This window comes from Tachypleus tridentatus, chromosome 7 (assembly GCF_004210375.1).
Source record: "Tachypleus tridentatus isolate NWPU-2018 chromosome 7, ASM421037v1, whole genome shotgun sequence".
Classification (NCBI taxonomy): domain Eukaryota; kingdom Metazoa; phylum Arthropoda; class Merostomata; order Xiphosura; family Limulidae; genus Tachypleus; species Tachypleus tridentatus.
Genome location: NC_134831.1, coordinates 129,614,894 through 129,629,988, shown reverse-complemented (window position 1 = coordinate 129,629,988; position 15,095 = coordinate 129,614,894). Strand labels below are relative to the sequence as shown.

Sequence of the window (15,095 nt, the reverse complement as noted above, 5' to 3'; positions counted from 1 at the left end):
TGTAAGTTACAACACATCATGACATGTTAACTTCAAAGGGAAGAAATAGAAACATTTGGTACTTTTTAGTTTTATTTACTCTTGAAGCAGAACTCTTTCTTGGACTCTGGAGAAGTACATCTAGCATACATACGATAAATTAATAAATCACTATTCTTAATATAGTTTATATTTACAACATTTTATCATGTTTTTAGGTATGGTTTTATGTACCATATGTTATTTTACTCGTAAATAAACTGTTTCTAACCTTGTCAGCTGAAGGCAATATGAATTTAATTTCATACTTAGATTTCTTGAACTTCAATCTAAAGATTATGATATTGAAATCTTAAAGTAAATTACATGTTTAATGTAATAAATTCGTAATAAAGCTGTGTTATTTGTCTCTTTAAAGATAAGACAGGAACTTCGACAAGCAGAACAGCAAATCCGCAAAAGAAGTCAGGCAGCTGAAGCTAGGTGGTCGCACGACAGATGGCATCAAACTGCTGCAGGTATAATCAATTCACTTGAAAAATTAATTGATCTGGAACTGATTCTGATTGGAAATTGTCTTTTAGTACAATAATTTTATAGAGAAAAATTATTTATAGCACCTTTTTATGTAAACTTTATAATAAAAAAAAGGTAAACAACAGTGAAAAAACGCATGTTCAAACACTCCAACATTACATGATACAGCATACTTCTTGTAATTCCCTATGATTGATATTCAAGAACATTTCAGGCTTCTTAAAAAAAACAGATCAATTTCTCCACCCAAACATATAATTCACTATAGTTGATAAACTTAGCCAACCATTAAAGATCATTTAACAAAATCAATCTTGTATTAGTAATAAAAAAGGGCTTTATTTTGCTCTATATTTTAATCATCAAGGTTATTCTGTTTATTATCTGCTGATTTTTAGAGGAAAAATGTTTTTTTTAAGATTAAACTTAACTATATTTTTGTTTCTCTTTGTGAGTTACATATTATGTCTGATTCTCCTTCTTACTTGCTTAATTACTTTGTTATATTTGTATACATACATTTCTGTATTATTCATTATAACTACACTAGAATTAACCTTTGTACCTATCTAATATTGTGATATATTTTATAACAATAAGCATGCTTTTCTATTTTTCTTAGTAAGCCTTTATAAAATTACCTGATGTTACTTAATACTCCTATCACAATCGATGTGCAATTTTCAGGAATTATGTGCAAACTGCATATCAGGATCCAGATTATAATTAAAGGCAATAATCCCGTATCTTTTGAAAGAAAGTTTAATTCAAAATTACTTCAGAATTAACATCTCGTAAGATAAGTTTGTGTTATTTAAGAGAGAAAAAGAAAGTTTCATATTGTATATGCATGCAGCTTTGATAAGTCTTGTTTTGAAATAATACTCTTATTGATATTGAGAATTTTTTTATTCCCATCCCAAAGTATATATTCATATTTACCTAGAAATTAAAAGTTTCTGAAACTATGATTCAGTTCTTGTTTTTCAAATGATTTTACTTCTCTGTTAGTAGTTTTATAACTGCAGCCTCTCATTGTCACTGCTTTTATAATAACACATGTGCTCTGAACAGTTACTAATGGTTTTAAGCTTTGATAGTAGCTGATGTTTAAATTTGATTGGACAGAGTCTATTATGAACTGTTGACATTAGAGTAAGTAAAATGATTTTTTTAAAATATTGACTAACCAGAGCTTCTGTAGCTGGAACAAAGGATTCTATTGAGAAGAAACACTTAGGGGGAAAAAAGCCATAAACCTGGAAATTTTTAGCTTTTACGTTTTTTTTTTAAATAATTTATGTTTCAAATTGACAGTAATTTTCTCTTGTGACAAATCTTCAGATAAACTTAGGTTTAGTGATGACATAATTATATGATGACTCAAACATTTATTTATTGAATATTATTATTAAACATATCAAAACTAATTAAAGAAATGGTTATAATTATTTATTGGAAATAAGCTGTTTTTACCAGATATAAAATTATCTCATCTAAGAATATTATTAGCAAAAACATTGTGATGCTTAATCTGACTTGACGGCACGGCATGGTTTGGTGGGTTAAGGCGTTCAACTAGTAATCTGAGGGTCGCGAGTTCGAATTCCTGCCACACCAAACATGCTCGTCCTTTCAGCCGTGGAGGCATTATAATGTGATGGTCAATCCCACTATTCGTTGGTAGAAAAGTAGCCCAAGAGTTGGCAGTGGGTGGTGATGAATAGCTGCTTTACCTCTAGTCTTACACTGCTAAATCATGGACGACTAACTCAGATAGCCCTGGTGTTGCTTTGTGCGAAATTCCAAAACAAAAAACAAAATCTGACCTGACAGTAAGTTTTGAAAATGTACTTCTTTTTAGAATAATGTAAGGTCTAATTCCATACAGAAGTGGAGGTCCATACATTTGTTCAGACTATGTAATGCTTTTTGTCATGACTAGACAGATATGTAAGCTAATGTTTGACCTCTGTACTCTCACTAAGTGAAGTGTAAAACACCTTTCATATTATCATTAAAATTATTGTCAGAAAAGTGTTAAAAATAAGTCAGTTGCTTTGTGGTTTGTTAGGTAAATCTCTAAATCATGTTATTTGATGCAATGCGTTATTCAAGGGGAATTTCTATTAAGCAGTACAAAACTCATTATATAAATTTGGCTATTTGGTTAAAATATTTTAATGTAGATGTCACCTTTGCAGGTACTGCTATCACAAGAGTTTTGAATGCTCTGGATTCCTTGGATAGACATAGTTTTGATAAAGTAGAATCTGGAAACTCCTTAGATACTCTGTATAGCAAGGTGTTTCCTCAAAGCTTTAGTAAGGAACGGACTAGTATTGGAGAAGTACTTTTACAGGATGAACCTGTAATCAAACTGCTGTGTGAGTGGGCTGTTACCACCAACCGTACAGGAGAGCATCGAGCAGTGGTGGTAGCAAAATTATTAGAAAAACGACAAACTGATTTCACAACAGAGGTATGTAGACATCTGGATGTTGTTTATGTTCACTTATTACCATTTATTCATAATAGCACATTAAATAATTTATTTATAAATATTATTATGTTAAATTTCACTGGCTGCATTTAAATGCAGGATTATATTTTAGTGAAACTGTAATTGTGTGGTATTCATAATTTACTGACCTTCACTTTCATAGTAAGAACAGATTACAGAATTTTACACACACAAACAGACTCATTTATTATGTATAACTGTAGTGTGAAATGATACGAGTCTTGCAAAAGATATCAACTTCATCATTAATTTCTTAATTTTTATGTCATTGTGGTATTATGTGTGTATATCAGATTAGTTTGAAATTTTTGCTTGTGCTTGTTGGTTCCAGAAATTTGGGGATTTGGAGATGATTGATGAAAAGGACTCTCAAGACTCTGGTGGAATGGTTCCTGTTGGTTTGCCACTCTATCAAAATTTGTTAGTAGATTTTCTTGATACCCAAGCTCCTGTAATAGGTAAGACTAACTCAAACATGTTCAGCAGTTCTGCTGTTTTAGTCCATAGTTGGCCTTGTCTGTACTGATGACAGTGTTATAAGAACAGTTCTAATAATTCCATATAACAGAAATTAAGAAGTATATTTGAATTGTTAAAAAAAAATTAAAATGTCTTGCAATACTCAAAATTATATATTTGTTATAACCTACAAACAAAAATAAATTAATTGTAAACAAAAAATGCCACACTAGTTAAAAAGATCCCAGGGCACAAACTATAATGGGGAATATAAAATGTACCCTAGGTTTTGGAGGTGACTGCAGAAGTAGGACCCATATTGTGGTGGAGTACACCATCTACCAATCTTAACCTCCATTTGCCAGTTTCACATAAAGAAATAAAATAAAGGAGTAGCAATAGATATAGAAAATCGAAATTAATTGCAAAATAAAAACAAGAAAAATAAAGTACTACCATATGGGGGTAAATTTAAAAACTTATCTCTTGAAGTTAGAATTCCAGCCCCTATTATGATAAAAAGGCACTAATTAGTACTGTTATATCTTTACTATTATAAGAATAGATTTATTGAAACTATACAAATCCAGGTATTTTTACCTTAAATTAGAGATATATAGATGATTTAATAAATGAAAATAATCCTGAAATGATGTTATTAACACTATTTATCCAGCAGAATTAGAAATTGAAAATACTTCAATATCTTGTACAGAAACACATTATTTAGATTTAGAAATTAAAATAATGGATACGAATATTAGTGTAAATATTTTTGATAAAAGAAAATATTTTACCTTTCTGCTTTATGGTTTACCCTCTTTTAATAGCTCATACCCTGGGATCTTTTCAATTAGTGCAGTGTTTTTTGTTTATAATTTTTAATTTATTTTGGCTTGCTTTAGGTTATAACAAACTAATAAAATAGTCAGAGGTTTGGATTTGCTGTTTCTAATGCAGTCCTTTCTTTGATTTTGTTTACTTTATGAGTATTAATGTTTTCTAAAATGTGTATATATATAGAATTTTGATAAGTTAGATAGTAAAATTTCATCAAATATAAGTTAATTGAGTATATTATTTTGTTTTGTAGAGATTATGGCTTTTGCTTTCATTTGTTATTCTTCATTTGCAATGTCTTTTACACGTATTGTTTTGAAGATAAAATACAAACAACCAAAGCCTTTTTCTGTATGTTATTTCAGATGAAAAGATGTCACAAGAAAGCAAGATTGGTTTTTCCAATTTGGTCTTACTGTTTGCTGAACTTATTCGATATGATGTTTTTTCCCATGATGCATACATGTGTACTCTTATATCACGAGGAAGTTTTGCTGAGCCTCCTGGAATGCAACCGGGATTGTTGGGAGTTTTGGTGCCTGGAGCAGGAAGAAACGTAACAGCATTGGAGCCTCCTCTTACAGGTTTTATAGCAACTCCATCTAGAGGTTTTTCACCTGGTCCTGGCAGCACAGGAGGACTTGGGTTTGTAGGAAGTGACTCTACCCGACAGCAAGATCCGTTACCCATGTTTGATCCTGTGAGCAATAGGCCTAATACAAACAGGCATGAGGTATAGTAACACAGCATTGATTTAAAGAATAAAAAAAATTATGCCTGTTAACTAACATATAATACAAGGTTATTTTGATATTCAAGATTAGATTGTATTTAAAGTTCATCAGCAAAGATCTAGTTTGTCTTTTAAATAGACATTTTTACATTATTTGAATGCTTGAAACATGTAGTTACATAAAAACAAACATTGTACCTTATGTAATTATTGTAATTAAAGCTTATTGGAATGTTTTTTTTCAGCTAATTAAGGTTTCTGTTTATGTAAAATGTAAAAGATGAAATAAAGCTTGAATGCTAAAGATGTGTAACTACCAGCTTCACTTAGTCAGTTATGAGCCTGTGCAGTTTGTATTTTCTTGTACTAACCATGAGTGTATTCTTGAACATAAATAAATGTTGCAAATTGGAAACATCTAAAATAACCTGGAACTACTCAAGATGTTTTATTGTGTGAATTGTTTACATTAACATGTGTTGTTGATAGGGGTCATGGGATGCCCCTACTGACCTTGATGATGCTCACATTGATGCAGATCTTGATCAGATTCTTCAGAACATCAAAGAAGGACAGCAGAACATGAGTGATCAGCCAGGTAACTACATTTGTTTCTGTAGTGAATGTTGATTTGATAATTATTTGACTCAGTGTACCTGTTCTATGTCAGATTGTTTGTCCACCACAAGATATTGTTCATTGAACACAACTGCAGATATAAGTTTACACATAATTGCTTGTTTTGAGAGATATAATTTTATCCTCAGGCTTATATTTGTCACTGAACCTGAAAGATTTTAATGATATTCAGACAACAGTTGTTTTTTGTTTTTTTAAATAATTTTTCTTCTTGTTTGACCAATAAGTCTATTAGAAACAGGTGTGTAATTTCTTTATGTAACACTTGTTGATGACTATGTAATCTTTTGCATACTTTTACAATTTTTTTGCCAGGTTTTAACAAAATCATGAATAACATTTTGAAAATCTGAGAAGCATTAATATGTTATTGAAGTAGAAAATTTTCCTGCATGGATTTATTGTACAAAGAGATTTGGTCATCAGTTGGAGTTATAAAATGTTTAAGTGTTAACAGATTTTATCATTGAAAAGTATAAAAATATAAGCCTTGTGGCAATACAATATTTTTTTATAGTTCTTAGTTACTATTTAAATGTATTTCCCTTTTAAAATGAAAAAAAAACGTCTTTATGTAAAGTCTTGCTGCAGTGTAATAACTTTTAATATATTTTAATATCAACACTTTGGTGGGCTTGGACTGGCCCAGAAATTAGATTGCTGTACTGTGAATCTGAGGGTCAATAGTTTGTGTCCTGTTATAAGAATGATGATCAAGTCCTGTTAGTCAATGAGAGTATTACAAACTCTGTAGGGAATGCTGTTGACTATCCGCCTTCCTTGTAGTCCTGTAATTCAATATTAGGATGCAGGTGGCCCTTGTGTAATTGTGTGAAACTATCAGAAACAGACTGTTTAGACCATATTTTTCTTTTAAAATAAAATTAAAAAAATAAAGAACTGTTTTTTTATGTGAAGTATTACAGTAATATTATTATTATTTTTAAATCACTGCTTCCACCGTATTTTTCTCGTAAAATGAAAAAAACAACTCGGGAACTTTTTTTTTTTGTGTGAGTCTTTACTGCATAATGGTTATTGGTTATCCTCTTATGGTTTTAAAAGTCATAGTTTAAACCATATTTTGCTCTTGAAATTAAAAGAACAAACTAGTTTTATGAAAAACCACCTCGTCTGGGAAAACAGCTTGGCATAACAGTTGGTTTATTGAAAAAATAGTATTTAACCAAATCTAATATTTTTATAGGGGGAGGAAATAATATGTTAAAGCAATATTTAGTCATTGTTAAAAAAAGAGAAAAAAAATACAAGTTGGAATAAGTGGGATTGATTCATCATGCAAAGACTATATCTTGATTGGAGACTAAAATCATTACAGTGTGGAAACATTTAACAAAGATGACAGTTTAATTTGCAATTTAGGCCATTTATTTAGCAGATTGTAAAAAGTGTCATATTAAGCTTATTAACTTAAGATAACTATTAAGATAACTATTTATATTCTCAGATTGGTGGTTAATGTTACTAAATACTAATAGAGGTGCTAAGATTTGCATGGCAGTGAAAATTAATTATACCAAATACCATATGATGAGTTAGGATTAAAATTGTTAGTCTGTTTCATTATATTTTGGCATTTCTAACTGACAGGATAGCACTGTTGTGATTCTCATATTTCAAGCATTGCAGTGCAGGTTGAATTATCAAACACCTGTATAAAGTTCTGCAGAATAAAGTTTTTTTATTTTGTCAAATTAAAGTCTGTATGTTTCATATGTAAGTTACGTGGTGAATAATAATAAATGTTCGTAAATACTAAGACTCCTTGGCTAGGAATAAGTAACTGTATGTGTATATATGAACAAACTTCAGAACAGTTCCACCCAAGGATGAAGACACAGGTAAAACAGGGCATCTAGTTTTTAGAAGAAAAAAAATGTTTGTACATGTGGTATTTTCAATTAAAGGTTTTATTAATTTTAGAAATATTCTTTATTTTAAGGTTTAGTACATTTATTTCTGTCAAATGTTATAGTCTCGTACTTTCAGTATTTTCTATGTATAATTTTAAGTTTTGCCATAATAATTTTCTGATGTAGGGGTTGATGTTATATAATGTTCTGTTACTTTAGAAGGTGCTAACCCTTTTTGTTGGCCCAGTCTGCTGTTCCATAAGTGTAATGTTTTCTGGTATATAGTAAATTGAGGCAATAAGTGCTCCTGTAGGGTATCTCTCTTCACATCTTGCAGTAGTATATAAGTTTGTTTTCTGAAAGTTAGAACAGTTTCTGTAGCAGGGTTTGCAATAGTACCGGTGGTACCAGGCTACTGGTTCCAGTACTTGAGCATTCTAATCATGTGACTTGAATAGTTAAAAATTCATCTATTCTTCTCAGTGTGTTCTTGTGGGAAAATGTCTTTTCACATAAAACCAAATTATAAATTATATGTAAACACACGTGGTATTATGATTGTTGCAGTGACTCAGTTGAAATCTTGTGTTTTTTATTAGTTATAAGTTTATTGGGAGTCGGCCTCAGAAAAATTTCTTAGCAAATTGTAAATTAGAACATTTCAGAAGTGACAAGTGGCCATAAGATTGAAGGATCTAAAAATGTATCTTTAGAATATTGATGATGAAACTATACAGAATATTTTGTTCCATTTTGTAGTAGTTTATTTGAATTTTGAAGTAACTCACTAAATAATTATAACATGATCAGTTTGACCTGCCTGCATTGTTAAGGGTTAATTATACAGGGCAGTTATGTAATGTGCAGTCAGAACAAGGGAGTCACCAGTTTCCCATATTTTCTGTTATTACTGATTCTCTTGGTGAGATTTGCTTATTGACTGAAGTGTGAACTCAAAACTGTCATGTCAAACATTTATAATTCTCTGAAAAGTAAAGCTGAAATACCAGAGGAGGCATTCTGTCAAAAATCCAAAGATAGGACATATGATAGAAGATATTATTCTCAACATATGATATACTATCAACCAGTTGTGGTACAGCCAGTACTGATGGCTTGGTATCAGAACCAATTGTAGATCCTTTCTGTAAGGCCACTGTTCTTGTTGATTTTCAGGAGTTAAGTTTTCTAGTTACAATATATCCTGGTTGTTCTCTAAACATTCCTACAGCTTTCTAGTCTGCTGCTTAGTAGATCTTACTACACATCCTGGTAGGATACACATTGTTTAATTTAGCAGGATTGATACTTTGTAGCTGTTATCAAATCTTCCAGTAGAATACAAGATGTTTAATTTAGTGGAGTTGCTAATTTGTAGCTGCTGTTTATCTTCTGGTAGGATACAAGGCAGTTAATTTATCAGAGCTGCTACATTGTAGCTTTTATCACATCTAGTAGAATACAAGATGTTTAATTTAGCAGAGTTGTTACATCTCCTGGCAGAATACAAGTTGTTTAATTCAGCAGGGTTACTACTTTGTAGCCGTTATTTCATCTCCAGGTTGGGTACAAGTTGTTTAATTTCAAGGAGTTTATGTGTGTGTGTGGTAGCTGTCATTACACTTGGCACAGTACAGTACATTTCTACATCAAGTGTGAACATAGTACTGTAAAATAAGTTACAGTGTTTGTCCATGTAAGTTATCCAGTGTTTATAAGCTTAAAAAAGAATATTGCTAAATACTGTGTGAATTTTGCCTGATAGAATAACTTCATATTAATGGATTTTGTTAAGAGTTCTAATTTTCTAAAGAAGCTGAGGAAAATTGAAATTGTGTTTTTGTTTTCATCTATAAAGATAAAATGCTGCAATAATTATGTAAAGCATCTTTAAAAAAATATGGTAAATGGCCACATTGCAAGACTTTTAAGGGGGTTAACACATTATATAAAATAAACATAGTTTTACCATAGTACAGCATGTTAGCCCTTTTAGTACATTTTCACTTGTGAAAAACAGTAATTGTTTTTTTAATATTTTTATCTCAATAATATAATGTTAAGTTCTCTGTCTGTACTTGTGCATGACACCTGATGCATCCTTTTGCATGAGACTTCCCCTTACCCCTGTAAGTGTTTTTAAATTTTGACTGGCATGTCTTGGGGATAGGTTTTAACTTCTGTGCTTCCTCTGACTGTTCTACTAAACTTATGTCCCTGGGACTACTAGATCTTCTACTTCCAGATTCAGTGGGGTCAGACAGGGGAGATGATGCTACTCCACTTACTGCTTCTACCCCTCTTGGGCACCCTCCAACTGCGTCAGCTCCTGGTGTCAGTAGCGACAGTGCTGCTGGGAATGGTACCACTTCCATGCCATCACGACCAGAGAACTTCCGTCACTTGCTTTACACGACCCACTTTCCTCTACCACAAGATGAATCGTCATCCCATGACTGTAATCAAAGACACATTCTCTTATATGGGGTGGGGAAGGCCCGTGATGAAGCTCGCCATGCATTGAAGAAAGTGTCGAAAGAGATAATGAAGCTTTTTAGCAAGAAATCTTGCATGGACATGGCAGATGGAGGCAAGGTTAAGAAACATACCAAAGAAGGATTCAATTTTGAGGCTGTAACTGCTCGTTTCCAGTCACTCTCATATTTTGATCAACATGTAGTGACACAGTCCTGTGCATCTTCAGTGGTTGAGATGTTAAATGGATTTGCTAATGGTAACTCAAACTATCTTCCTCTTGTAGAGTATGTGTCTTTCCTTTTTGACCTGATGGAGATTGCTCTTAGTATCCATGGGCTTATTGAATTCTGTCTGCAGGTGAGCCTTTTATTCTGAAATTTGAACAAGTTGTGATTTTTGAAAAGTGTTAAAAATTGTTCAGCTATACTTTGGATTATATATTTGAATGATTAATTATTTGAATTGTAAAATAGAGTTAGAATGAATTTATTTTGAAGTAAGCTTTTTCCAGTTTTTATAGTGTAAAAGATATGAAAATATCAACTATAATTTCTACAGTTTGTGTGATATAAATTGTAGAGCATGAATAGGTTTGTGATCTCAATTTTTTTCAACAATTCATTCTATAATTGAAAATGTAATGAAATTGTAATATGTGATTTAAATTATTGTATCTGTAAGTGTGGGATATTAATTTATAAATGCTGTATCTTCTTTTTTCAAAATAGCTAAGGAAAGTACTCTTAAAAGTTATTATAAAATTATTACTTTTTTAAATAAAGACAAACAGAAATAAAAATTTGATATATAGTTTATTTATTGGTCTTTGATTTGTTTCCTAATCCTTACACTTATTCAGATAAATTTATTCCATTAGTTGCAATTGCAATAAAAATAAGAAAGGAATAAATGGAATATGAAAATATATTGACCAGTTTATTATTTGCTTTTAGTTATTGAAAGAGCTAGCTGATGTGGAAACCCAACTGGTTCAAAAGGGCTCTTTATTAGCGGGAACATATGCTACTTCCATGAGTTTATACATTGTTGGAATTTTATATCGTTATCACTGTTGGTTACTTGTATCACAAGAACAGACCATTTCTGCTTTTGAAGGGTAAAAAATAAATTGTAATTTTTTTATTTATATCTTTGAATTTAACTTGTATGAAGTACATTTTTATACAGTACTGGAAAGAACTAAAATATTATGTGCACACAACAGACAAAAGTTTATCAAATGAAATAGTTTTAATGTGCAGTTTTTGCATAAAGTGTGCTATAAAGTAATTCTTAATTCTTTGAAGTCACAAAAAAAATTCAACTTTTTAACAAGGATATTGTAGCTAATGTGTTGTTTTCTTTAGATTTTGTTACAGGTTTTTTTCTTTTAAATATGCTTTTTAACTTGAATACTTAATTATCTAGTTATTTCTGAGACATTGAGTTTAAAAACTGTAGTTTTAACTCTGAAATGCAAAAGTCTAGTATATGTAATTTGTGCTTCTCAACCTCAAATGAGAATTCTATCTACAAATGTGCATACACTTTTAACCACAAACCGTAAGTGGCACACACTCATGGTAACAAATGTATCTAAATGATTGAATCTTTATTATATTGCTTTCATTTACAGTTGAAGTACAGCAGTGTTTGATTACCACTTTTAAAAATATTATGTTACATGAATGTTAAACATAATTTTAGTTAATGACAGCATCAGAGTAAATTTTACTATAAATTTTTATGAGCTTATGTCTGAATATTCTACATGTTGCACTATAATATCCTAATTACGACTTGTTAGAAGCCATAAAATGCTCAAGTAAAACATGCATTAGATTATTTGAAGATGTATATGCCATTCTCAATGAAGCTGAGCTATCAATGGTGTTGATGTGGTTGTGTTTACTATTTTTCACGACAGGAAGGGGACAACTAGATTTTTCTAGCATTCTTTTTCTTGGACAACAAGTTTAATTCAAAGATTTATCTTTCCTGTGGTGTTAATTTATATATTTTTAAATAAATTTTAAAACCTTGTGTGTGTGAGATAATGTTTTATCCTACTTAAGTTATTGTTTGATGTTGAGTACTGTGTTTGTGAAGATGTCACATGTGATAAAATGTTGTACATTTTTAATAAAAAGAAGAGATTTTATCAACTTTAAGCTGTTTTATTCTACATTTTAATGGTACTAACAAGTAGCAATATATTAGTGACCAGTCAATCATATTCTTAAATGTTTTAACCAAAATTGATAGTCAGTTTTAAAGCTCATAATTTACTACTGGTAGCTGCTATCATTTATTAATTATAATGTAGTAACACTAATCTAATGAAGTAATAAGTTGATGATAAAAGTTGATATTCAGATTTTAGAGTTAAATTAATTAATTACCACAAAGGTACACAATAATGCTGAGCCTAAGAAGTAATAATGTGAATACATGGGCTGCCTCTTTAAGCTATTTAGAGCTGTAGCACATACTTTTTATCCAATGAGAAACAACCTTTGATACATATGGCATTAAAAATTAAGATCAATTGGAGTAGGCTTAGTGTATTTTGCAACAGACATTTCTCTCAGTTGAAATGTCTTAAGTTGTTAAAGCTGAAATTGCTGCTAATATTGAACCATTCATCTTCCTGTCTGTTTATCCATTTAAGCTCAATATTTAATGGCCCATCTTAGTTCTTGTATGAAATCTCATCCAAACTGGTTCAACCATTTCCTCACAACAACTTGCTATACCAGACAGACAACTTTTCATTATATAAATAAATGATGTTGGCCATAAGATTGACAACAAAAGTTTATTTTCATATATCCAAGTTTTATCTTGGTTGATTATGTCATCAACCATAACACATGCAGTTTGTTAAAACATAACTTTAGTAGCACACGCAAGCAACATAAATTCTTCAATCAGCAACAACTAGCATAACATAGGAATTATTTAGTATAAGAGAGTGACAGTGCTGTTTCGTTTTCAAGTGTACGAGCATGTTTGCAACTTTGTGTGTTTCAGACAGTTTTTAATGTATTGTTAGCAACTTTCTGATAAGCTTCATTCATACAAGAATACACATGTAGCTTGTCAACTATCTGCCATTTGTTATTGCTAAGAAGGCTTTATTTGTGCTGTATGAGAGCTTGCTACATGTGAGCTCAATGCTGAGTAATTTGTTTTTATTGTAATCTATTTTTATGGTAGGACAGATTTCCTTAAAAATGTGTTTACTTGTTTTGTTTGTTAATTAATTTCCAATATTAGCTAATCATTTTCAGTTGAATTTCTTTTTATAGATTATGCAAAATCATAAAGCAACTAAATAGCCCAACAGACTGTACCTCAGCAGAACGATGCATTTTGTGTTATCTCTATGACATGTATACCTCTTGTAGCAGCTATTTAAAGGTAAATTACTTAATTTTTGCTGGAGTAATTTATATCAAAGCTTTTCCAAAAGGATCTTGATATGAAGATGAAACCATATTATTTTTTGAAGCTGTGGAATAAGTTGATATATTTTTAAAAATTCTAGATTTTTCCTGGATTCTCCAAGAATATAGTGTGTAAATTGTATTTGTGTCATTTAGAGGTTTTATAATCTTACTGTAAGATCACAAACAACAAAGTAGAAATTTCTTAAGTTAACAATGGAATTAGAAAAAGATACCTTACGTTTGTTATGACTAAAATCTTTCCTTCTTGTTTATTTTAAATAACTTACAAGTTCTCCTAATAATAAATAATATCCAAAGTTTTAAAAAAAACAAAAGTTTGTTTTTATCTGCATTAAAGCTATACAAAATAAACTTTAAATTACACTAGAGACACCACTTTGTGTTTCTAAATGTTAATACTAAATGTATAACAAAAATGCTATTGTGACTTGAAAGTATTTTAAAGTATTATGTTATGTACCTAAAAATGTGCAGTTGTTGCATTTTCTAACTTCATGTACTTTCAACTTACAAAATGTTTTTATTTTAAATTAAAATTTGGTGATTAAAATTAAGTTCTAGAAGAAAAGTAAACATTAATAATAATAATAATAAAAAGGGTTAATCATATTTTATAATGTTAATATAGTAGTGTGTTACCACAGGCAGTAGATAGCATCTATATATTTAATCGTTCAATATGGCAATGCTGCCAAAGGTATGTTCCCATACATACGAGGATGTAAAACTATATAAAGGTCAGTCTGCTAGACATAAGTCTGTCATGACTGAAGTTTGGTTCTTGCTTTCACAGAACTTTCCATTCCCCACACATATAGATAGAACAAATACCAACACGTTGTACCTAGTACAGTTAACACTGTACTAGACAATTCAAAACTATCTGTGTAATTAAAAAACAATCTTTTTCAGCTAGAATGTCTATGCATGTGTGTATATGTGTTAGGTCACATAGACTCCCAGTATTATTATTGGCTAATTGGACATGGATACATTTATGTGAATGCAAAAGTGAACAACATTTATTAATAATAACTTTGAAGACAGTTATTTCTATAATATAAGTACATAAGAAAATATATTAAGATAATTCTTTCTTTGTTGTATAAATAATGCAATACCATTATGTCTCAATACAAATTCCAACAGGTGCCTAAAAATTGACAGGCTGAAATTTAAATACACTTTCTACAGGAACCATGAGTTTATATGCTGTATTATTTATGACAGTTAGCCCTAGTAGAGTCTGCCATAATTTCATTCATTTTAGAGCTTTACAACTAACAACTTGCCCAAAAGAAAGGAAATTACAGGTTTCAAGTGATGTGCAAACACAGCTTAGACACATACACAATATATTTACAAAAAACACGTGTCAATAGTGGTTTTTACATTTATTAATGCCATAAACTCAAGTATTCCATATATTATAACTAGTATGTTACCATCTATCTCACTACAAGTGCCTTTAAAATGGATAATTACGTCTTATGTTTGGATATTCTTTATATGTTAAGAACAAGTTTATCTGCTAAGGTAAAAAATATTACACCATTTCT

The 15,095-nt window shown here is 30.5% G+C and overlaps 1 protein-coding gene across 5 annotated transcripts in view; it reads left to right on the top strand.

Annotated features, from left to right (window-relative positions):
* The window catches only part of kto (mediator complex subunit kohtalo), a 73,991-nt gene that overhangs the window by 22,461 nt on the left and 36,435 nt on the right, over positions 1-15,095 (top strand). For 2 of the 5 annotated variants that reach the window (XM_076513985.1, XM_076513988.1), the window contains exons 12-19: positions 398-497; positions 2,721-2,998; positions 3,372-3,498; positions 4,705-5,072; positions 5,562-5,670; positions 9,831-10,420; positions 11,017-11,180; positions 13,375-13,486. In XM_076513985.1, the coding sequence (XP_076370100.1) occupies positions 398-497; positions 2,721-2,998; positions 3,372-3,498; positions 4,705-5,072; positions 5,562-5,670; positions 9,831-10,420; positions 11,017-11,180; positions 13,375-13,486 (1,848 nt within the window). Of the gene's footprint in view, positions 1-397; positions 498-2,720; positions 2,999-3,371; positions 3,499-4,704; positions 5,073-5,561; positions 5,671-9,815; positions 10,421-11,016; positions 11,181-13,374; positions 13,487-15,095 lie in introns of all 5 variants that reach the window. The other 3 variants (XM_076513986.1, XM_076513984.1, XM_076513987.1) reach the window with 2 other exon arrangements.